The 24,156-nt window shown below is 40.8% G+C and overlaps 9 protein-coding genes across 9 annotated transcripts; 4 read left to right on the top strand and 5 right to left on the bottom strand.

Annotated features, from left to right (window-relative positions):
• Window positions 1–54: 54 nt before the first annotated feature.
• Window positions 55–1,200, bottom strand: BEWA_046710 (hypothetical protein; the record flags this gene model as incomplete). The annotated part of the gene is made up of 1 exon (XM_004831602.1): window positions 55–1,200. One exon carries the CDS (start codon window positions 1,198–1,200, stop codon window positions 55–57), a length of 1,146 nt encoding a protein of 381 aa, XP_004831659.1.
• A 188-nt stretch (window positions 1,201–1,388) lies between these two features.
• Window positions 1,389–5,739, bottom strand: BEWA_046700 (ABC transporter, ATP-binding protein domain containing protein; the record flags this gene model as incomplete). Its single annotated transcript, XM_004831601.1, has 1 exon — window positions 1,389–5,739. The coding sequence occupies exon 1, from the start codon at window positions 5,052–5,054 to the stop codon at window positions 1,389–1,391; it is 3,666 nt and encodes a 1,221-aa protein (XP_004831658.1). The 5' UTR covers window positions 5,055–5,739.
• Window positions 5,740–8,205: 2,466 nt separating this feature from the next.
• On the top strand, window positions 8,206–9,270 carry BEWA_046690 (signal peptide containing protein; the record flags this gene model as incomplete). The annotated part of the gene is made up of 1 exon (XM_004831600.1): window positions 8,206–9,270. The coding sequence occupies one exon, from the start codon at window positions 8,206–8,208 to the stop codon at window positions 9,268–9,270; it is 1,065 nt and encodes a 354-aa protein (XP_004831657.1).
• Window positions 9,271–10,127: 857 nt separating this feature from the next.
• On the bottom strand, window positions 10,128–11,228 carry BEWA_046680 (hypothetical protein; the record flags this gene model as incomplete). Its single annotated transcript, XM_004831599.1, has 2 exons — window positions 10,128–10,825; window positions 10,847–11,228. 2 exons carry the CDS (start codon window positions 11,226–11,228, stop codon window positions 10,128–10,130), a joined length of 1,080 nt encoding a protein of 359 aa, XP_004831656.1.
• A 387-nt stretch (window positions 11,229–11,615) lies between these two features.
• Window positions 11,616–12,818, bottom strand: BEWA_046670 (Papain family cysteine protease family member protein; the record flags this gene model as incomplete). Its single annotated transcript, XM_004831598.1, has 1 exon — window positions 11,616–12,818. One exon carries the CDS (start codon window positions 12,816–12,818, stop codon window positions 11,616–11,618), a length of 1,203 nt encoding a protein of 400 aa, XP_004831655.1.
• Window positions 12,819–13,279: 461 nt separating this feature from the next.
• BEWA_046660 (hypothetical protein) lies at window positions 13,280–14,002 on the top strand (the record flags this gene model as incomplete). The annotated part of the gene is made up of 1 exon (XM_004831597.1): window positions 13,280–14,002. The coding sequence occupies one exon, from the start codon at window positions 13,280–13,282 to the stop codon at window positions 14,000–14,002; it is 723 nt and encodes a 240-aa protein (XP_004831654.1).
• A 2,195-nt stretch (window positions 14,003–16,197) lies between these two features.
• BEWA_046650 (signal peptide containing protein) lies at window positions 16,198–17,850 on the bottom strand (the record flags this gene model as incomplete). The annotated part of the gene is made up of 1 exon (XM_004831596.1): window positions 16,198–17,850. One exon carries the CDS (start codon window positions 17,848–17,850, stop codon window positions 16,198–16,200), a length of 1,653 nt encoding a protein of 550 aa, XP_004831653.1.
• Window positions 17,851–19,459: 1,609 nt separating this feature from the next.
• BEWA_046640 (hypothetical protein) lies at window positions 19,460–21,003 on the top strand (the record flags this gene model as incomplete). Its single annotated transcript, XM_004831595.1, has 2 exons — window positions 19,460–19,715; window positions 19,886–21,003. The coding sequence occupies 2 exons, from the start codon at window positions 19,460–19,462 to the stop codon at window positions 21,001–21,003; spliced, it is 1,374 nt and encodes a 457-aa protein (XP_004831652.1).
• Window positions 21,004–21,273: 270 nt separating this feature from the next.
• On the top strand, window positions 21,274–22,668 carry BEWA_046630 (hypothetical protein; the record flags this gene model as incomplete). Its single annotated transcript, XM_004831594.1, has 1 exon — window positions 21,274–22,668. One exon carries the CDS (start codon window positions 21,274–21,276, stop codon window positions 22,666–22,668), a length of 1,395 nt encoding a protein of 464 aa, XP_004831651.1.
• Window positions 22,669–24,156: the final 1,488 nt, after the last annotated feature.

Below are 24,156 nucleotides of genomic sequence, written 5' to 3'. Positions count from 1 at the left end.
TACATTTCACGCCCCGTAAGGAAGATGAGCTGTGGACTCTCCAGAACCCCTTTTCTAGCATTTAGGACAACATCTCTGGTGATTTTGAGGTGTTTGTCCATGTGGACCAAAAATGGAGAGACCTAAACATTCCTCCCAGGTCGCCAGGATGTGAAGGAATGACAACGGAGGAAGAGTGTCTATACCGAGGAAGGATGAATTGTGTGGACAAGAAAGGTTAATTAAGATATATGAGAGACCAGCAAAGAAACCAGGAGATGACCTTGTACTAATGAGGATACAGAATGTCGTACTATTTGGAAGACCAGGAGGAAGAAGTAACCCTCTGGACTCATGGAGAGTGAGAGCCTTTATGAGATCTTCATGGAGTAGATAGGAGACTATTACACTCCCTTTGGTCGCACTGAGAGACTCATGGAGGAACAATACTATATTAGGATGAGCGATATCCAGAGTAAGACCATCTCTTCTAGATTCTCCAATGAATGTCTTTGCCTTCTCATTAAATGGCTCTTCATCAATCTCCTTCCATACTCCATCTAATTTCTCAAAGTATTTAGACTTTGTGCCACTATTATCAGAAGTTTCGAGGTAAATGATGGTTATGTTACCCTTAGAATAAGACTCTACAAGTTTACACTTTTGGCCATCTCCAGAAGATTTCCATAGCTCCTTATCTCCATCAAGAACAGAGGACATATGATGACCTTCCTTTAGAGAATAGCCCTTGAAAGATACTCCGGATTCCGTTTCTGTATGCACATCTATATTTGATCCATCTGGTTTGACAATATTGAGACTAATAAGTGTATGTTTATACTTCTCCTTTAGCTCACCAAATTTGGTCTTATGTTTATTCTCATTACCATCTTTCCACTGCTTACCATCATGGTATCTATAGACTGTCCCCTGTTTATTATTCTTATTATCCCTGGTAACAAGTACTGCAAGAGTGGGCTTCTCTCCATCCAGATACAAGATAGCTGAGGAGCACAACTTTTTCTTATCCTCCCAAACTGTCTGACCATCAAAGGTAAGTTCGTTAGTAGAGGTACCCTCCTTAGCTGTGAGTTTAAGAACCTTAACATCTTCCTGTACTAGCCTTCTAACTATGTCTATACCTAGTATTAGTGTGTAACAAAACTGCATTGGTACTTCTATACTGGCCATGACCTCAGATGTGTGGACAGAATCCTCCATAATCCTTACCTGAATTTTTTAGTGTACATTAAAAACTTTGACAGTATACTTCAATATGATATATAAGTAGTAAAAGTGTATAAGTTAGGGAAATTTCCATAAACATTTCACAAAAAGGTTAATACAAATGCCAGCATGGCACAAAAGTTAATTTAAAACGTGATTCTTGAAAAGAAACGTGTACTGCATTAATTTTGTCCTAAAATACAATTCTCTATAATCTTGGAGAGTGACCCGCTGTCTATAACTTCTTCAGTCTTGCAGGTCTTGATGAGAGACCCGCTGTGAAAGACCCAAACTGAAGTGCAGAGACGCAAAACGTCAACATCATGTGCCGCAATGAAGGTCGTACAATGCTGGAAGTAGGTCTTGACAAGTTCATAAATTGGGATGTCAGCGGTTTTGGATGTTCCAACCTCATCTTCTGGAGGCTCATCAACCAGGAGTATCTTGTAAAATTCTCTGTATAATACTAGTCTTGCCACTGATAGTGTGCGGAGTTGGGAGCTTGAGAGTACAGCTCCATAGTCTATATTTACATTGTCTACAGAAGAATCATGTGGCTTTAAAGTAGGTCCATAATAGGCTCTTTTGTAGTACCTCGGCATATCCTTGTGGTAATGGTCAGGTAAAATGACAGTATCAAGACCCTTGCCACCTGGAAGATGCGCTACAAACTTGAGTAAGCCACAACTCTCCAAAGCTGTTTCAATATCAGCGTCTTCAAATAACATTCTAGGGTCAATAAATCTACGTACAGTCCATCCTCTGAATACAAATGGCAGTTGAGGTAGGACACCAATCACTTGCCTAGTCACACTCTTTGGCATGTCATTCAAGTCACAGCCGTCCAGAAGAACTGATCCGTCCCTATTCTCTGCCAGGTTCTGGAGCACTGACAATAGGGTAGACTTTCCTGCGCCGGTTCTGCCAATAACTCCAATAATATCCGAGGTATTAGCCGAACAAGTGACATTCTTGAGAATAACATGCTTCTCCTTAGACTTGCCAGACGTCACATAGACACTGACGTCATTCAGCTGCATCCTAGTCGTACCTGGAGTGGCATACTTGGAAACGTCAAACACATTGACCTTGTGCTTAAAGAAGAGCATCTTGAGACTAGTACAGTGAGCAGCTCTTCTCTCAGCATATTCATTACGTCGCCTTCTACGGAGGGTATCTTTTATATCCTCATCAGATAACTTATCATCTCCAGCTAACGCAGAATGGTCAACAATAACATCGGTCTGGTGAATGTTCCTCTTCTTTTGAAATTTGACCGGAGTATTTTTTGGAATAAAATTCTCGAACCTCCTCATGGGAAGCAAATTTAATTGAAGATAATACGATATCTGAAAAAGGTTAGAGAGATAATTGTTAATGTTCAGGAACAACGAGTAGGCCATGCCGTAATAACCAACCTTGATATCCGTATTACAATACCTTGAACTAATAATAGGGAAGAGGAGAATGAAAAAAGCCAATGGTGAGAGTAGACATCTGGAGGTAATAGAAGCCCAAAACATTGCGGAATTGTTCATGTATGTACCTCTAACATTATAATCCACATGCTCAGCCATCGTGTGAATCAATTTCCATTCATTCTTAAAACTACGGCATACGGGCAAGCCGGAAATTGCAGATCCAATGATGGAATCAATCTGGTTATAAGCCTCAAAACGTGAAAATCCTACATTCGTGCAGGACCTGACATAGTAATATATTACAAACCTCAGGATTATAAACCAAAGCAATATAGCAATTGGAGTAATCAACGGCATCATGAAGAAGAGTGTCAACATCTGAACTGCAGTTTCAATGGAAAGTATAAGCGTGTCGTGAACGAAATAGCTCAAGTAGTTGTCAACGTGGAGAGTATCCATATACAAGAAAGTTTGAATGCTACTCAACGACTTCTTTATTGCCAATGCCGTAGAGTTATTGGTAAAGATAGAGTTGACATAATATTCGTGAATCCTCCTAGAGACGTTAAACGAAGCCTTTGTCATCGCAACTATACGGAAGAAGGCTCCAATTATGACAGACACTGAGAGAATAACAACCCATCTCAAAGATGTATAACAGTACCCCTTAACGTCTTCCAGTGATACTACTTCTCCATCAACTTCATTTGCACAATCAATAACAGAATCTGAGATCTTTGAGGTGATGACAAATTTGGTACTGTCCAGAGTTGCAAAGGTAAATGTAAGTAGAAAGAAGAGCATAATGGGCCAGCCTGCTGCACGGAGATACGCCAGATATGGCTTGAAGTTCTTGTTCTTTCCACGTTTAAAGTTGATCCTATCATACAACATCTGAACGGTGGGAGAGTCAGAGTATTTAGACTCCGTTGACCTTCTTCGTCCAAGTTTGGTAAAATCATCAGAACTGCATCTGCCAAGAATATCACGTGACACAGACGAAAGCTTCACTCTGTCGAAAGAAGGCTTCGGAGGCTCAAGATGACCAACTTCGTGCTCTATCAAAGACTTGAGTTTGTTTTCTTGGATAAGAGTCTCGTTCCTCAATACGTATATCGGAGCATCTGGGTATAGATCCGGAGACTCGGATGATACACAAACTTCCAAAATACGCCTAGAGATGGTGAGTACCGCAGATACATCACCCTTTGCCAATAGTCCACCATTAAGACTAAAGAGATTCTTGAAGATTGTCCTTGCCACGAATGGATCCAGACCAGTAAATGAATCATCTATTACAACCAAAAAGGAATGTCCAGAACCACTCTCCCTATTAGTCTGGCTAAATATGAGGTAGGCATAGACGGCACGAGCAAGTCCTACTCTGACTCTCTGACCTCCGCTGAGGGAGTAGCCGTGTTCAGAAATAGTACGCATATCACCCTCTTCCCAAGTGGATATATCATGCTCAAGTTCAACAGCCTTGATGACTGTCTTGTAGACATCCTCATCAAACATGTGACCAAAGGTAATGTTAGACCTGACGGTACCCTTTTGTAGCCAGACATCCTGAGAGGCATAAAATATTGGCATGTTGGTAGATAGAGGTAAGACAGCCATTGATCCTTCAACAAGAGTCATGTCACCAAGAATTGCCTTGACAAAGTTACTCTTTCCAGAACCTTGAGCACCAGTAATGATGGCAAGGTTACCAGAGTTGAGGACAAAGTCAAGGTTCCTCAGACAAGTAGTGCCAGTATTCTCAATAAGATCTTTCCTGCTATTGACCCATGCAAAGGAGGCCTTCTTGAACATTACAACTAGACCCTTTGGTAAAGTCTTCTCTTCACCAGGTAGTGCTTTTAGCAGAGTAGTCTTCCCAGTAAACTTGTTATCAGGAATGTAAAAGTTTGGTGAACATGTCCTCAAGAAACGTTCCACTCTTTTGAATACATTGATTCCGAATAGCATGAGTTTTAGATGCATTGGTACCATGTAAAGTGGACCTATAATTTTCATAATGACAAAGATGGATGCAAGCAGTCCCGAAGGATCAATACTCTCAACATTGGTGGCATCCTTAACTTGTCCGACAAAGTCAGTAACCAGAATGATGATGTTGACGCACATTATCGATGTCATTATGACCTTGTTTACTAGGGACAAGAGGAAGCGAATTCCAACAAACACCAATTCGTCATTTCTAGTCTCAGTGATGACATCATGGGCAATATCGTCCAGTGTCATGGCTTTAATCAAATGCAATCCAGTAATAACTTCACTAGACTTAGAAATTCTGTTATCCCTAATTCCCAAGTAGTACTTCATGAGTAGACCATTTACAAGTTCTAGTACGATCATAGATACTACTAAGGAAAGAGAAACTAAGAGAATAGTCAGAGACTTTACATTAAATTGGCTGCTCATTAAAATAATGCCATAAGTCAGTGACGTCAAGAAATCAATAAACCCAGGAACAGCCTCAATTAAAAGTGTATATCCTTAGAATCTTTCATGAAAGGAGACTCTATTTTCCTTACAATACTTTTAAAGGATGATAATGGAAAGGGCAAGCCCAAGAACTGCCATTAACCTGAAGTCCTTTCCGGAGAGTAAGCCCAGCAACTTGTGCAGGAAAACTGCGACACTCATTCCAATGGCATTAACCACTACCACAGCAACTAGTATAGAAAGCAATCTCTTCCAAAAGGTCAACATTACAGTCCTGAACAGAATGTATCTCACAGGCTTCTTGGCTCTCTTCTTTTCCTCTTCACTTAGAGACTCAAAAGTCTCAATACTGGCTATCCCATCACTGGTATGCTTAGAAAGAATAGGGTGCCAGCGGAGAATCTGGTCTGCCAAGGGAAGAGGGTGGAGCATGTAAGGGTCCAGGTACCTCTTTGATGTTTCCTTGGCCCACCTGTACATCCACAGCAGAAAGACAAAGTTGAAGATTCCTCTATCATCAAAGTAGCGAAACTTCTTCCCATTCGGTGCCGTCATCTTCTTCCTTACCAGCTCCACCTCACTCTCCCAAAAGTGGTATCTATTCCCCAGAGTAACACGTTCTTCCTCCATTGTGATTGGTTAGATTCCACAAAGATACATTGAAATTTTAGGGTGCTGTCAGGCAAGCGTGTGTCTCAGGAGTTTATAATAGAGGTGGTTCTTCTTCCTCCTTAAAGGGGTTAAAAGATGAATTCTGGTGTAAACAAGTCTAACATTTAAAACAAAATTGTGTTACAGATAATTGGAGGATACTATCGAGGATTGGGTGATGAACAAGTATCCCTACATGGGTATCTCCAGAAACCAAGTAGACTCTAAAGTTTTGTGGCACTATTTGAGATTCTCAATTGCATTATAGTAATGTGTAAAGACAGTGATGAATATAGCCCTGTGTTTAGTATGATGAGTGCAATGTCTTGTCCAAGAGTTGCTACTTTTTTAGTCTTTTGTTATCCAATACTATGTCAATGAAGTAGTTGCAAGACCTAACTCATGTGTCTAGCATGATGGACGTCTCGATATACATAGGCTTCTCCACTAGTCATAAAGCTGCTACATGTCCTCTAGGAAGAATCTCCTTTACCATAAACCTTCAAAGTGGCTTTAGTATGCCATATACTCCTGGATGTCTAATCGTTATTCTTCTGCCAATGGGCTATAGTATATGTTCCTTTAGGACCATTGTTTGATGTGCCATGGGCCAACAGTCTACTTACTCTCCAGTTGGATGCAGGAAAAGGGGTGTCTCTGTAGGCCTCGATAAGCCAAGAAGAAGATAGTGGCTAGTACTTCCACAGGGATGTCCTAATACTCCTCAAATGTCTTCTAGTGACACTTTTATACGCAAAGTGTGTAAATCTCTGTCTCTAGGGTGATCAAGTCCTTTTACTGGCCAACGCCTAGAATGTGTAAGACAGTCCCCGTCTATTTCCATGATACTCCTGTACCTACCACATCTTCATCCATTATTTATACTGAATGGAGACTGTGAGCAGAAAATTGGTGGGTTTAGGGAGAAATTTCCTCTGGTTGAGAAAATAATGAGGAAACTGTGGCGGCACTCACCCCGACTTACGACATCATTTTACGTGGACTGCACATTAAACTTGTGATCGAGTTAGACCAGAGAATGAATCAGTTTTATGCTTAAAACGTCTGGTACACCCAGTTCAACTGGGTGATGTCATGATTTACCTACGCTTTGCAGACTAGACTACCGTAATGCAGTTATTTACTACTATATCATCTACTTGTACACTAGACCATCTCTTTGTTTATCTATATGGAAGAAGACCTTGTTAGAACTCCGTAATGAAGACTTCTTGTAGATTTATAGAGCAACCATAGAGGCATACAGTAACTCGTAACAGGTTCTTTTACGCGAATACCTATGTACATAATGTGAACTCTCGAGGGAGGATGAATGGATATAGATGCTGAACAAGGATAACACTAGGATGATAATGTTTGACCCTCAGTACCAGCGATCATGTGTCTTAGTACTGCATTCGGAATACTCAAAAGAATAAGCCAAGTTTACCATGAATAGAAATCACGGTAGACATCTCCAGGAAATGCGGTCCAGATTGTTCATGCATTGGATCTTAAGGTATAGGCTTAATGGTTGAAAGGAAGGAGAATATAGAGAATCTGGATGGCTACTGGTTATGTACTCACTTAGACAGGATAGAATAGCCAAGGTAGCATGGAATAATGAAGTTGAGGTAAAATTGGAACGTTATACGTCATCTGATCGACATTCTCACGGAATACGTGCCGTGATGGTATGTTACCGTGCAACTTGCGATGATTGTGGTGAGAGCAACATGGAGAATTACATCTTCCTCACAGTTAAAGATATAGATGGAGACATATTCGTGTATGAGCAAAATGCTAAGGTGCATGCAGGGGAAATACTTTAGTTTTGTGGAGAAGGGCAAGTGTGTGGCACTAGGGGGTTCCTAACTCTTCTCATCACCTACAAACCTTTTAAAATTTACAAAAATCCTAGAATTTGTCTAAAGTGACACTTAATAGCTACAAAACCTCGACGTTAGAAACTTATCGAACCATTCATGTCACCCCAGACATCTCATCAGCAGCCTACCAAAAAGCCTGTCTAGTTAGAGCAAACCATTAAGATGAAGATTGATACACTTGTCTCAGACATGAGCGCATGGATGTCCGTTGCTTGCCCATGAAAAATCTGCGGAGTAACTTACAAATTCCCAAATGTGTTATGCTACACAAAATCCCAGTTTATTGTCCACCCCAATTTAATATGCTTGGACTACTCATTTCCATTCCAATGACCAAGATGCCTGGGGGGGCTTAGCAGAAGATATCATAACCCAAGAAGAAGAGAATGGAAGGAAGAAGAATAACTCTTCCTCTTCACCCCATGCATCACCGGTATTACACATTCCTCTTCCTTACCCCATCCATTCTGTCTACTCTTCTTCTTCGTCATTCCTGCACTCTCTTCTCCGCATCTTACGGGGCTGATACACTGCATCCTGATCGAGCATCTCATGACGTATCCTTATGGGCGAGCATTGGAGGGAAGATGAATGTCTTTTTCATTCTTGTGGCAACTTGTCTACTGGGACTCTGTGACTGCAGTAGGTCCGGATTTCCCGCTGATCGACTCTATATCCAAGTCCTGGACGACTACGTAGAGGATGATATTGCCAACGAGTTTCCCAAAAAGAGGCAAAGGATACGTCTATTCAGCAGCAAGAGGATGGTCTGGGATATGGCTGACGGTACTGTCTATAAAAAATCCAAGATACTACCAGGCACCGATGACACTGCTATGTTAAATATCGGTCATCCGAATAGGCTACTCCATAAGTCCTTCAGCTATTCCTTTGCTGGTAATGCTATTCAGCTGGTGGTTCCCAAGAAGGGCGTTGCTGTCATCAAGCTTGTCAACTTCCGTTCGGATATTTGGGATGCTAGGCCAGGCGAGGAACTGGCATACGTAAAGGTGTATCTTGACCAATACAGGAAGCCTGAACTCATTCTTGTTGTGACTAATGCATCCGACACTGTAAAGGAGCACTACCTGGAGCTCAGGGATGAGGAGTGGGTGGACTGTACTGGAGTCCATGAAGAAAGGATGAAGGAATTGATGGATCCTGCCCAGTGGATTTCCAATTTCCAAATTGACCTCTCTGCCTCCAAAAACACCAAAGAGTGTACCATCTTTGAAACCGTTGTCTTGGGTATCAGCACCAAACACTTTTATCCAAAGCCTGGCCATCTGCTAACTGGAATAAGGGACAAGGATATTCTCTTATGGGAGTCTTCAAAACCCTTTTACAAGTCTGGGAATAAGGTGATGTGGAGCGGCAAGTATGATGACCGCTGCCTCTGTTGTCTCATTTACAGAAAGGGGAGCACAAGGCTACTGGAACTTACTCTCTTGGAGAACTCATCGGGAATCGGCAGGTACTTTGAAAAGAATGCTGATGGTGAATGGAATGAGATTGACGTAAACACGTTTGATAAAAAGGCAAGATATATTAGGGGCGGAATAACTGTTGATTCCATCCTCTCAAAGGTAGATGGCTCACTATCTCTCTTGTCTTGGAATCTCTGGAAGAAAATGTCAGACTTCATAAACTAGGAGCTAAGAATGGTATAAAGGCTCTAAGCTGATGTAAGGGAGAAGGATGGTAGTGTGTATTTACATACAAATAAACTGGAAGCTCTAAAGAAGAAGTGTAAGCATGTAACACCTACTGCTTTAGGTCTTTCTGACCCTGATGAATCGCATATAACCATTGGCGAATATAGTGAATCCGGAATATCCTTCAAATACTACCTTCCAAAATATACCTTTCATATAGGCCCAGTTATGGATTCTGGCAAGGAGCTATGGGAGTCCAAAAGAGACGGCGAAAAGTGTGAACTTGTAGAAGCTTACAGCAAGGGGAGCTCCATACTGGTCTACTTAAAGGTTAATATTTACTCTAGAGTAGGTTTAAAGTACTTTGAAAGGAGTACTAATGAGTGGAAGTAGATAAAGCAGGGTAAGTTTTTAAATAAATTCTTTATTCTAATAGGTCTTCCGTCTCAAGCTTCTCAGTCTTGGCTCATTTACAACCCCTAGGGATATAATGCAGTATACTACAGTACCATAATCTAATATCTTGTTCACACTCCAATGAGAGTGTGCATGCTTAATTAATGGGAGTCTCTTTTCATGCATAGACATAATTATGAGTGTCACATGTCTGTAGTTCAATGCATATCATCCATAAATAATCTAAGAACATGATAAAAGAGAAGCAACTCTTTGGACTCATGGAGAGTGAGAAACTAGATTGCCAAAACGCTATACAATATCTTGTACATGCTGGTCCTTTATTATGAATATAAAATTTGAAAAATTAAGCTTTAAAATGTCTGAAACTGCATTAATGTGGAGAATCCCTACAAGGGATAGAATTTACTCTGCGATATGTTTAGGAATTGTAGAATCTAGTTGCTCATTTTAACAAGCTCATCACTGAAGTCCCTTCCAGATATGCTTGTCCATTTATCAGCATCCTTTTTATAAGAAAACATTGTAAGATTGTAGTTATTTTGAGCATGCACTCTTATGATTGTAACACCACCTTTGGAATAGTATTCACAGAGGTAACATGTGTAGCTCTTGTTAAGTTCACCAATAGTTGTGCTTCCGTCTGTAATCTTCCCTATGGCAATAGCAGCTTGCGCAGGATAGAAACGGGCCTTAAGACCATTACTTTCATAATTCTCAACTATGCATTTATCATTACTATTAGCTAGAGAAATGTCAATGGAGAATCTAGTAATTGTGTCAGTTGGTTTCTTTAGTCCGTTAACCCTACCGGAAATAGAGTGACCAGGAGATATTACCCATTTATCCTTGTCAAGTTCGGTAAGTATGTAGGAAACCTTATTATCATTATCCCTTATCTTAACAAGAGCCATGCTCAAGTTATTATCCTTTAGAAATACAATGCAGTAAATGCGTGCTTGTTTACTTGTGGCTGTCCACACATCCTTGCTCCCATTAACAACCTTTTTAATTGTATTGCCACATGTAGAAACATAGACTTTTGTGGAAATTCCCTGAATATTTACGTCAAAGGATCTATATGACGATGAGTTCTGCACTGCCAAATCAAAAGTATTTGGATCTGTGGTGACCACTGGTTACTGAGATTCCTCACTAGGAAAGTCTTCTAAGGAAGGATGATCAGCAGCTTCATTTTCATTATTCCCGTATTTATAATAGTATTCCTTTTCCAGGTCATTATTATTCTTAATAATCTCCAAGAGCAGTGGTCTAGTCTCATTCTCATTCCAATAGAAAACCGATACCTTAGTAACACTGTCAACATCATTCCCATCTAGTTCCTCATTATTGCCAAGAGTTTTCTTGAGTGTAAACGGTGTTTTTCTTTCATGAACATAGCTGTAAAAGCCTCTAACAGATTGTAGGTCAGTCTCCTTTTTGGCAGTAATGCCAGGAAGTGGACCAGCACCGCAGTTACATTGTCCCTTGTCTCCACCTTGACACTTTACATTTAATGTTAACTCTCCAGCGCTCATCCTCCATGATTAGATAGAGTAGTCCTTCAAAACTCTGAGATCCATTAGTAGTCTCAATGCGACCAAAGGGAGCACATTCTCTTAACTACTCCCTAGACAACCATACGTTCATCCTTTCTCGAGAGTCCCATATGTAGCCAGTCTTTTGCTATTCTCAAAGACAACTGTCACTTACTATGCCCTGTGAATACACAAGCTCTCATCCTGCTATTGTTTCACTATACAGCTAGCTGTTGAGAATCTCCCAATGGTAACTCATTCATCTATTCTTCTAGAGACTCTCTTTAGTTGTCCTCCTAGCTCCGCTGGTAGAATAAGAGTCCCTAAAGAGCCTACTGGAGTAAGAGCAGGTGACCATTCAGGCTCCTATACTCCGTATACTCGCCATTAGAGAAACCCACTAGCCCTTTCAGTGACTCCACAAAAGGAGGTTTGTGTGCCATCTGGGCCATTTATGGGTTCATCGAGTATCCTAACAAAACCGTCTTCTCCCCAGTCTGTTCCCCAGGAGTTTTTGACGATCCAGTAATCGACGTTTCTGTCAGTATCCCTTCCATATCCTACCACGGTCATTGCATGTCGTATATACTTTGGGCCTGTTGTATTAAAGACTCCAGATTCGTAGTGAGTAAACTCCCTGGGGATATCCACATCGATGGAAAAGGCTCCGTGGTTTTGTAAAAAGTCTTTGGCACCTTTATAGCCAATAAATGCAATCTCATTGATGAGAGTCTCTGTCTTGCACTTTTTATCATCGCATGCACCCTTTTGGCCAGTGTATGGATACTCGTCCTCTGTGCACATTTTATGCGTCTTAATGTACTCTGCAGTGGGTTCCATCGCTCCTCCCAAACAGGTGTGATTCTGAGATACGCAGTCCAGGAGTTGCTGCACACTAAACGGCTCGAACCTTTGCCTTTTTACCGCCATGAATGTCTCGAGTGTAGCGATTGATGACATTCCCCAACAGATGCCACAGATTCCCTGGTTGAGAGCTGGAGCAACGTATCCTTTATCCTGCCAGGTAAACGTTGCTTTTGGTACCTTGGCAATTTCCGTTCTGTCAAACGGCAGTGGCGTGTACTTTTCGTGGAGACTCTGGCGGAAGCTCCCCTTGAGGCTATACTGGCCGCTTCCAATGTCCTTTTTCGGGTCTTTAAAAAGGTCCCCGTAGCCTACATCTACCTCAGGAGTGTAGTCGACCACCATGCCGGTACGCCGGTTGTAGCCCATGTTGTACAGTCTGTCTGGATTCCTGTTGTGAGTCTCAATCAAAATGGCATCCTTGCGGAACGTGTAGTAGATTTTCTTGAGCTCAGCAAAGTCACAAGGGTGCCTCTCATATTCCAGGTTAAACCTCTTGAATTTGAGTAGCAAATCGACCTCGAATTCCGCATTCATGTCATCGCCAAGGAAACCTATAATGTCATGCAGTGCAGAAAGCTCGTCCTTTGTGATATGGGAAACCACCTTTGTCCTCTTGTCTATGCAGGAACAGTTTTGGGTTGCCTTCATGCATGTGGAAAACGTCTCCTGGTCCAAAACGTTTATATTGTACTTTGCAAGTTCGTCTACCATCTTTTGGACCATTTTCTCAATTGCTGCCTTTTGTGGCTGTACTTGTATGTGACTGTTTTGGTCATCTGTGGAGTCGAAATCTTTTGGTGAAAAATATCGATTGTTAGATATTTCATATTTTAGAGATATATTCTCTAAAATACATCATCTTATGCTCTTTAACTACGATGAATAAGCATTGGAAGTCCATTCCGATAGAGATAACGGCAATGGCCATTTTCACGGTTATTCCAAAAAGTTAAACGGCACAGGCATCGATAAATGGTTAATTCCAAAAGGAACATTGTATTCTGACTCCAAAGAAGGACTCAGGACACGTAAACGACCAGAGGGTCGGGGAGTAACCATTAAAATCCTAAATAGATGTACAGAGCCCCAAAGAAAGGTCTCCTTTAGGCTCGTTGTTAAGCCGAGGGAACCTCCAGAGGAAGTCATCACACCTGAATAAAACAATAGGGGACGACAACGTCGGAATGCAAACTGCAGCGAGTGAAATCTCAACTTCACGAGCTGAAACGATAAAAGGTGTCACAAATCCAACATTAATATCAACAAGTGATGTAGCTGACAACAGGTCTACGTTATCCCTCGTTGAAGGGCAATGCCTACCTGAATCAAATCAAAATTTCTTTTTTAAATGGGTACGAGCTTGCGATTATACAGAGAGTAAACAGGGAAACATATTGCCTCTTAAAAAGCAACAAAAACATGATGATAGTGGAAGAATAAGACCCAAACCAATCGTTAAACAAACTGGTACAACCTACTGTGCATCATTCCAAACTGACGACAAAGAGTTCAACAATGACATACTTGGCACTAGAAGACTTTATTATGATCTAGCTGACGTAAGGTTAGCGTTAACCCTGGACGAATTGCAATGTGGACCTGAATTTAATCGAAAAAACTTCTTCTTATATAAACAGGTGGCGACTTGTAAAACTACCCAGTGTAGACGGGGGATAAACATAACTTTTAAAAAGCAAGGCGGTAATAAAACTATGGCGCTTATAGTAATCGTTGAAGAACCAGTAAGTCTCTCTAGGAGATTCGCTGGAATCCTCAGTAAGAGGATAAACTCAAATGGTCAAGAAATCAAGGTCAGGTCGAAATACAATCGAAAAATCTTATTTATAAAGGCCTGTTCTGATTATTCCCCAAACCTACAGGAAACTGTAGTGTCTACAAGGGTGTAGGAACTAATCACGCACATATAACAATCCGGTACGTACGGGGTAGGTAATTTGTTGTCATCTGTATTTTCCGGTGATTTATTCATCGAATCACCATTCTCTTCTTTTGTCCCATCATCTAAAGCATTTGGTTGTTCCGAATCTCCACCATTCAACGACTTCTCAATGCTGAGAACATCCACTTTCATTCCTTTGTTGGCGGAGGACGACCTCACGGTTATCACGATCATCGGAACTGCGATTGCTATGGCGACGATAATAATGATGGCAAAAGCTATAACGACGGTCCTTTCGCCTATAATCTTCTGCCATTTACTCTGCTGCCTAGTGTCGTTTTCCACAGACTCGGAATCTAAAGATTTCAGCATCTTGTCGCCAACTTCACCTCTTCAAACGGACCAAATTATCTCGTGACTCGCCAATAAAAGTCCGTGCATGCAGGGATGTAAGGGTTTAATGTGATGCTATGAAGCTTGCAGAATGTGCAAATTCGCTGTGGTTGTCGTCAATGACAAGGAGGTGCAGTTGCACGGAGGCACTAGAGGTTGGACGGATGATCTCTAGAATGGGAGAGGAGAGTAGGTGCCCAAGTTATGGGTGTTTATAGCTTTAAAGTAGCACAAAGAGGAATGCATTGTTCCATATTTGCGACCAGGAAGTGGTTGGACCCGAGTACAGATTTCCAGATCTATGTCTCCATTACCCGGTGAGAATGGTAGAGTAGCTGAATGGCTGGTATTATTCTCTTTGTCGTGTACTGGTGAGAATATAAACAAGCTAATGCGAGTGTCCTTGTGTATGTCATATAGCGTTTTGGCAATCTAGTTTCTCACTCTCCATGAGTCCAAAGAGTTGCTTCTCTTTTATCATGTTCTTAGATTATTTATGGATGATATGCATTGAACTACAGACATGTGACACTCATAGCTATGTCTGTAAATGTAAATATAGTACAATTAATTAAACATGCACACTCCTATGGAGTGTGAACAATATACCGAGTTATGGTACTGTAGTGTGTTTATAAGTATCCATGAAGAGTCATTATTGAGAACCTTAGTCGAAATCTTTTGGTGAAAAATATCGATTGTTAGATATTTCATATTTTAGAGATATATTCTCTAAAATACATCATCTTATGCTCTTTAACTACGATGAATAAGCATTGGAAGTCCATTCCGATAGAGATAACGGCAATGGCCATTTTCACGGTTATTCCAAAAAGTTAAACGGCACAGGCATCGATAAATGGTTAATTCCAAAAGGAACATTGTATTCTGACTCCAAAGAAGGACTCAGGACACGTAAACGACCAGAGGGTCGGGGAGTAACCATTAAAATCCAAAATTCGGCAACGTAAACAATGATTTCCGAGGAAAGGTCTCCTTTAGGCTCGTTGTTAAGCCGAGGGAACCTCCAGAGGAAGTCATCACACCTGAATAAAACAATAGGGGACGACAACGTCGGAATGCAAACTGCAGCGAGTGAAATCTCAACTTCACGAGCTGAAACGATAAAAGGTGTCACAAATCCAACATTAATATCAACAAGTGATGTAGCTGACAACAGGTCTACGTTATCCCTCGTTGAAGGGCAATGCCTACCTGAATCAAATCAAAATTTCTTTTTTAAATGGGTACGAGCTTGCGATTATACAGAGAGTAAACAGGGAAACATATTGCCTCTTAAAAAGCAACAAAAACATGATGATAGTGGAAGAATAGGACCCAAACTAATCGTTAAACAAACTGGTACAACCTACCGTGCATCATTCCAAACTGACGACAAAGAGTTCAACAATGACATACTTGGCACTAGAAGACTTTATTATGATCTAGCTGACGTAAGGTTAGCGTTAACCCTGGACGAATTGCAATGTGGACCTGAATTTAATCGAAAAAACTTCTTCTTATATAAACAGGTGGCGACTTGTAAAACTACCCAGTGTAGACGGGGGATAAACATAACTTTTAAAAAGCAAGGCGGTAATAAAACTATGGCGCTTATAGTAATCGTTGAAGAACCAGTAAGTCTCTCTAGGAGATTCGCTGGAATCCTCAGTAAGAGGATAAACTCAAATGGTCAAGAAATCAAGGTCAGGTCGAAATACAATCGAAAAATCTTATTTATAAAGGCCTGTTCTGATTATTCCCCAAACCTACAGGAAACTGTAGTGTCTACAAGGGTGTAGGAACTAATCACGCACATATAACAATCCGGTACGTACGGGGTAGGTAATTTGTTTGTTTGGTTGATTGAGAACCTTTATTCTTCTTATTTCCAGAATGTCCGCTAGGAGCGGAACCGTCAGCTCGTCCAGTTGACTGAGGGGTTTCTTGAGTTTTTTCGGGTTTGGACTCGCATTTTTTCTTTAGAGCTTCTAGCTTACTCTTATGTTTACCCTCCTTGTGGTTCTTCCATTTACTACCATCGAGGTACTGATAGACCTTCTTATTACCATTCTTAGTATCCTGGACATCAACAATTGCGAGAATAGCCTTCTCTCCATCCATGTAGAGCAATGCTGAGGAACATGTTTTCTTTTTATCTTCCCAAACTTTATCTTCTCCATAAGTGAGCTTGTTAGCAGTAACACCTGCCTTAGCTTCGAGCTTGAGGACTTTGACAGCATCTTCAACAGAATCTTCTACATTAAATAGGGAGGTATCTAGCTTGGCAAAGAGAGGATTTAAAGGTTCTTCTGGTCCTGAAGATTCTCCCATCATCTCTTCAATCTTTTTATCAAAGGCGTTTATGTCAATTCCACTCCATGTTCCATTAACTTTCTCAAAATGCTTAGATTTAGTACCACTACTTTCATCTGAAGTCCCTAGGCGAATAATTGTTACTCCATCCTTGGCGTAAGACGCTACAAATAGGCACTTTTCATTTTCAGAGAAAGTCCAAATAGGGGCTCCGTTCTCTACAACTGAGGTAATATAACCATCCTTTGGAGAATATGTCTTGAGAGGTACTCCGGATTCAGTCTCTGTATGCACATCCAGCTTTGACTTATCTGGAGTGGCGAGGTCTAGAGTTACGGGAGTAGTAGTAGTGGGTTCTCCATCATTAGCACTAACATCCTGAGGGGCTTCTGTTGAGGCTTCATCCTCAACTGGTTCAGAATCCTTTACATCATCTTCTACTATAGACTCTGGTAAAGCATCAGGTTTATCAGTATTATTAACAACTTCTATATCACTAGTTTTAGGTTCTTCGTCAGCATGTTTAGGAGGAACAACAACAGAGGATTCTACATATCCAGAGTCTTCTTCAGGAAATTCTTTAGATACTTCCTCAGGTTGAGCATCTTTAGGCGCCTTATCAGTGTCTCCTAGTGAAGGTTCAGATTTGGTAGACTCTTCATCTTCAACCTCTGAACCTGAGGATCCTCCCAATGGACACCCGAGACTAGAAAAGTTAAGCTCATCATTAGATTCTGCAGGCTTCTCTGACACTGGGCGACCTTTAACTCTTACAGTTTCAAGCTTCCATTCTCCGTCTAGTTTCTCATAATGCATCATCTTGGAGTCTATACCATTGGCCCATACATGGAGAACGGCTCTTGTTCTATCACCAACATTCGAGAATAGTACATCGCATCTCTCTTCTCCTTTAGCCTCCCAGAGAGTAGCTCCACCATCCACTACCTTGCTGAATAGTTGTCCCTTGGGGAAGAATGATTGGTAGACTACTCCATCTGCAGTACTTTCATAGTACCTAACCAAGGAAGAGTCTGGAAAAGAGAGGTCAAAGACGAGATCTACAACCTCTTTACGGAGACTACTTGGTTCTCTACAGTTGCAGAGACCTAGTAAATACACTGTCCACAGTACTGCTAGAACATTCATCCTGTTATATGGAGACTGGGAATGTGAAGGAAAAGAATGAATGGTAGCTGAATGGGGTATTGGAATAGTTCTTCCTGCCATTCTCTTATTCCTAAACCATAATTATTGTAATGAGTTACCCAACTGTAATTACTATTAGAATAAAAAATGAGCAATCCCAGCAAGTCAAATTTTGGATGATAGGAAGCTGGAATGTGGATGTACTAGAACACATTCGGGAAGGTTTCCTAGTTCTTCCATTGACTTTTAATGGGCAAATAATGGGTTAATACATGAGATGATAGTATCTATATTAATCCTGATGACTAAAAATGCCTCTATGAAATCGACCCTTGACAAACTCTCTCGTAAATCCTCTGGAATATGCCATTCTTTTACAATCATCGTAAAGTAGTGTACCGTTATTGTAAACACCTAAGTAGCTATTATATCTAGTCTTTGTCGTGAACTCTTCTCCTACAACGTTAATCGCCGACGGAAGAGATTTTCCTGTAATAAAACCAAACAATCATAGGTCTATGTTATTCTAGATTATTATCCTTGAAGATCTTCCTCTTTCTCACTCTTCAGGAGTCCAGAGTGCCTATATCTCCTAGTCTTTCCGTGAGTTACACAATGGAAAATGGGCAGTCTAGTCTGCATGTAGATTTGTACTGTCCATAACTGCCTCCAGTAATAGATATCCTTTCATCTTCCTCTCTTAGATTGAAGATAAGTAAAGGTGGAGAGATACACGATTCAGGACTTCGTTATCTCGTCTGGTGTAGTCGAAGGTGGACTGGTAAAGTAACGTGGATTCATCTAGAGAACACGTAGAGTTTTGGGTACATTAGATCTTGTTATCGTGAATTGCGCGGTGGATGGTATGCAAACGTTCAAATAGTGCTGGGTGTGTAAAGTGATACCAGGAGTAAAGAGGATCGTGGTGGATAAGACCCTTGTTATTCTTGTGCAGTTGAACCAACTAAGTTGCAATGTCCTCTTCTGAACCTCCTCTTTAACTACTTCGTACGATCCTGTATATTCAAGACTGCTCTGTGTATGTCCTGCATGGGTATTGATACTCTAGCTTATACCTTCTCTAATATCACATGTAAACAGGGAGACCATATGAAGCACTAGCTTAAATACTGAAGAGAAGAAGGAAGAAGAGGATAACGAGTTCAGGTCAATGTGCCAACTTAAAACATGTTTTCACCATCTTTTACCGGAAATGCCAGCTCGTAAAATAAAGGAAGTAGGAAGATTAATACAACTACTCATCACGTTAACTAATCTAGTGGACTGGGTATCAGGAGGAAGAAATGCCTGCATAAACTGTTATTTATCCCCATCAACTCTTTCATTCCTGGATTCCATTTCTATTCTATTCCCTTAATAGTGTTAGTAAAAGATCAAATGCATCTTATACTTTACCTATGCTATTAACTTGTCAAGACAAAGATCTTTGTTTTCCTTACTCTACTTCCATGTTACACACAGTGTGTGTATTATAGCTGTAAAATAATACGAATGCATGCTTCTCTTGTTTCTTTTTCTGAATGCTTGTAACTACCATTTGCTTATATTGGGACTCTAATTGTTATTTTAGTAGAAAGGACTCTACAAGATGAAGATTCTTGTAATACTTTGTATAGCCTATATTACAAGGCTCTGTAGTTGTGAAGGTTTAGATGACATAATTGCCAAGTTTGATGGTGACGTAACCAAAGCTCAGAGACTCATAGAAGAGACCAAATCGACTTTAAACGGTGCTGAAAAGGTACTTGAAGAGTATACCAAAGCTTGTACAAAGATACAAAATGCTAAAAAAGAAGAGACAGAGAAAACTATAAAGGCTTTTGAAGTCGCAAGACAGGCTTTAGGTGCAGTGTCTGGATCAGGAACTAATGCTGTATTACAGCTTCTTCAACAGGTAATGGGAACTCTTCCTCAAGATGCAAAGTATGAGGTACCTTCCGTAGAAGGGCAGAACAAGGTTGTCAAGGGGCTCTTGAAAAACTGGCGGACATTCAAGATTCGCTAAATAACATAGAACCCCTGGAAAAACTTGATGAAGGTAATCATGAACAATCATTGGGGACTACTCCAATAGACGCTAAACCGGAAGTAGTTGAACAGACTGCTGTTTCTTCAGGTGAGGATTCTGGTGGCTCAGATGTATCCTTACATGAACTTGCAGATGGTAAGCCTACTAATGATGCTAAAGTAAAATCTGCTACTAATCCTGATACTCAACCTCCTGTTCCTTCTCAATCTCCTGAAGCTATTCAAGCTGCTCTTACCGCTACTGCTTCCGGAGGACCTCAAGCTCAACCTACTCCTGAAGCTTTTCTTAAAGCTACTCAAGGTCATGTTCGAGGATCTCCTATTCCCTCTGTACCCACAGGGTATTTTTCACATCCTCCTCTTCCTAGTGCTGTTAAAGGATCTCATATTCCTTCTGCATATACAGAATATCTTGCTCCACCACCTCTCCCTTATCCTAATGTTGAAGGTCATGCTATTCAATCTGAAGGACTCTCTGGAGATATAGGGTATTTCCCAACACCTCAATTTCAACCATATTCTGGTGATGGACATATTGATACCGTTTCTATTGATCCACCTCTACCTCATCTTTATAGTTCTGCTGGTCTATCTGGTCTTAAGGGATATACTACTGATGTACATGCAGGATACCTTCCATCACATCCTCTTGCTTCCACTGCTCCCAGCCCACCTTTTAGTGAAACTGGAGCATCTCCTGGTGAAGGATCTCCAGCTCCTCAGGATGTTAGTACTCCCGTTACTTTAAACCTTGACAAGCCAGACGACTCCAAGATAGATACGACAAAAAATGAGGAAAATAATGGAGTAAAGCATACTATATATTCTCCGAAGAAAGACTATCATATATCTTCAGTTGTTGATGCTGGTAAGGAGTTGTGGAAGAAGGCTGAAGGTTATCAAAAGTTTCTATCTGCAAAATTATCGACAAAGGAAAATAAAACTCTACTTCTAATCTCTCTTGAAAGTGGTTATGTGTACTTTGAAAAGAATGGTAATGCATGGAAGGAGATAAAGCAGGAGCAATTTTTAAAGGATCTTCACGAAATGAGAGGGCCGGGATCACCTACTTCCACTGTAGCATCTTCTCAAGCGTCTCAATAGTGACTCCTTACGAATACTACTTCTTGACACGCAGTACTGTTATTCTATATCTTGTTCACACTCCATTAGAGTGTGCATGTTTAATTAATGGTAGTCTCTTTACAACATCTAGTTATACTGCCCATTGTTTAGACCTATAGTCCTTTGTCACGCCTATTGCGTATTGTTTGTAGACTCTTCTTGACATAGTTATCACCATTCATACTGACAATTCTGCTCACACCAGTTGAGACATTGGAATAGGAAGAGAGAGGTACATAATGATGGGAGATGGTCCAAGTGAATACTGTTGATGTAGACATTTATAGGGGGTATCAAGGTGATAAAATCATTCAACAATATAGACAAAAGTGTTATATTAGTGGTAATGGAAGGGTAAATATTGATATAGAGAGTAGGCCAAACCTCATCTATTATCGAGTGATAACACATACTCCAGAAGGTGGACACTCCATTGAAACAATAAAGAGTACCCATTGCCTTACAAATTTCTCACCTCCACCATCTAACAAAACTAGTGTAACGGTCTTCTATTCTCTGTCGGATCCAACTCATGAAACACCACTCATTGTTGAATTTGGTGATTTAAAGAATGAGTACTACACCACTGAAGATGGTAATAAGTGGACTAAAGCTAGAAACATAACTGTAGAACATCTCAAGAAGCATCTGGATGAGCAAAATTGTAAAAGACGCAACTTTCATGTTATAGACATTTCCAAGAAGAGTAGTGCTTCCGACTACAAATGTCCAGGTTGTAATGAACAAGTCTCAGTATCTTCATTTTCTCCCACATCTGGCTATACCTATTATACACATTCAATTCGTGACTATTACATTGGAGAATTAAGATATAATACAGAAGATCAAACGGGATTAACATGCTCTAGTATGATTACTAAAGTCCATGTGTATTGGTATAAGGATGATGAAAAGCCCCTTCTCATATGCTTATCTGGTGGAAATAGTTTTTGGTACAAAAGAGAAGCTCTTAGCTCCAAAGCTTGGACAGAGGTATCTAAGGATAGACCTAGTAGTATTTCCGATGAGCCAAACATTTTGAGGATTCTCCTTGGGTATCATTCTCCAGAAGTAACAATAAATGTTGGATATAGAAATGGTCTTGATAGAAGTGGAAAATCTAGTACATATCGGGATAACTCAGAGACCATTAGTATTAGAAGGGATGATGTAATGGTAGGGAATAAAAGCACTGGATATATTGGATTTACTCATTCTGTTAGCGGTAAGTCTTGGTTTAAAGTTAGGGAGATTAAACATGGAGAAACTCAACTTACTAGTATAAAATTGCCATGTATCTTTACATCCGTCGAAGTATATTACCATGGAAAAGACCCCTCAGACGAGAAGAAACTTCTGCTGATCGGATTAGAAAAAATGAATGGCCAAAATAAGCATGTATATTATAGCAGACCACTTGTTACGGGAGGCACATGGGCAATGGAAGAACATTCTATTCAATTGGAACAAAATAAACTAAGACAGATGCTGGACGCTCTTAAAATGGCACACTTTCCCGAGTCACCTACTACCACAATCGTTGGGTCATCTGTTGGAAGTGGACTTGGCGGAGCAGGGTTAGGTGCTCTTGCCGTATGGAAGGGACCTTCTCTACTCGCAAGACTAATCACTAAGGCACTATAATTTCCCTACTCTCTCCCATTAGACTCCCTTCTAGACTTCTCTCTTGTTGGTATACTGGAATGCTAGAATCCATATGACCTTTTAGAGTCTTTAACCTTAATTCTTTGTATACGGTATTACTCGTTTTGTTATAAAGGTAGATGCTTTGAGAGTACTTCCATCAACTGCTTATTATTGTCCTTGCTCTTAATGGTGAGTGTATTACCTCTCCATACTGACTAGTGTCTTACCATAGACACCCATCACTCTCCTTCATTCCGCAAGAGACCGCTACATGCAAGGCTACACCTGTTATATAAACTCTCTGAATAATCATCGTCCACCCAGTACAGCTTTTCACGTGGTAAAGTTTCTAATTCTGGAACAACACTTAGTGGGATTCCAGTAACTCCCACCGGACCAATTCTAGATCTGAGCAAGGTTAAAGCCTACATCTTAAGGAGGATGAGCAATGTCTCCTACTAGACTGCAAGACAAACAGCTCTAATAAGAGAGCAGAGGAACCCATCTCCTCATTCTTGTGACTAAAGATGGAGAGAATAGTTCCAGCGGGGGTAGTCCTCAGACAGGAGTTGCTGATAAGCCAGGGACTGGCCAATGGCACCTATCCCCAGAGGATATACATATTCTTATTCTATACCTTGATAATAAAGATACTTCAACCCAGGTAAGCCTAACGAGGATGCTCGTAATGACCATGTTTACAACCCTCCAAGAATGACTCTTGTACTCATTATAACAACACCAGGTCTAGCGCCACTCGTGGCTCTTTAAGGAGGCGTAAAGTTCACCCATTGATGGTCCTAAAACACAGAATTTGAGGGCCTAAATGTTATGTAAGTCGGAGGAAGAATGTCTCGCAGACTTTTATTCACCCCATGAGAATGCCGTCCTCTTCCTCATACACAATCATTCAGAGTAGAGCAAGATGAGGGTCTTTGGCCCCGTTTATTTCGTCCTCATTTGCGGAATGTGTCATGCTGGAGTCCACGATAAAATTCAGGACATTTCCAACATGGGCAATAGGCTGAGCACACTCGGAACTTGCACTGCAAAAGAAAATGAAGCGAGGGAACAAGGCACTGGAAAGGAGAATGAACAAGAGGACGTGGCAGAGAAGGAAAAGACCAACTTGAAAGGTGAGGAGAGTACCGGTGAAGGGATCTCTCAATTGGTCCTGGTCACCACCCTGCTTTTAACTCCTCTGGTGATTATGACGATTTAAGCTCTCTAGCCAGTGTATAGTAGGAATGATGTGACTAGGTATAGGTCACTGACGAGAAAAGGTCAACAACCCGGTGATTTCTGGAATGAATGGTCGTACTACCAAGAGCTTGGAGATGCTCAATTTCCAAACATTTAAGCCATCGCACATTTTTGTAAGGACTATACTTGTGGATGTAAATGTATAAATTGTGGACGCTTTTTGACAGACAAGGTCTCCATCAAGAGGAGCTTTGTCCAGAGGAAATGCTTGGTCAGATGAGA

This window comes from Theileria equi (genome assembly GCF_000342415.1).
Source record: "Theileria equi strain WA chromosome 4 map unlocalized gcontig_1105316255041, whole genome shotgun sequence".
NCBI classification, from domain to species: domain Eukaryota; phylum Apicomplexa; class Aconoidasida; order Piroplasmida; family Theileriidae; genus Theileria; species Theileria equi.
The sequence above is the reverse complement of the archived record's forward strand: the minus strand, read 5'-3'. Positions and strand labels throughout refer to the sequence as shown.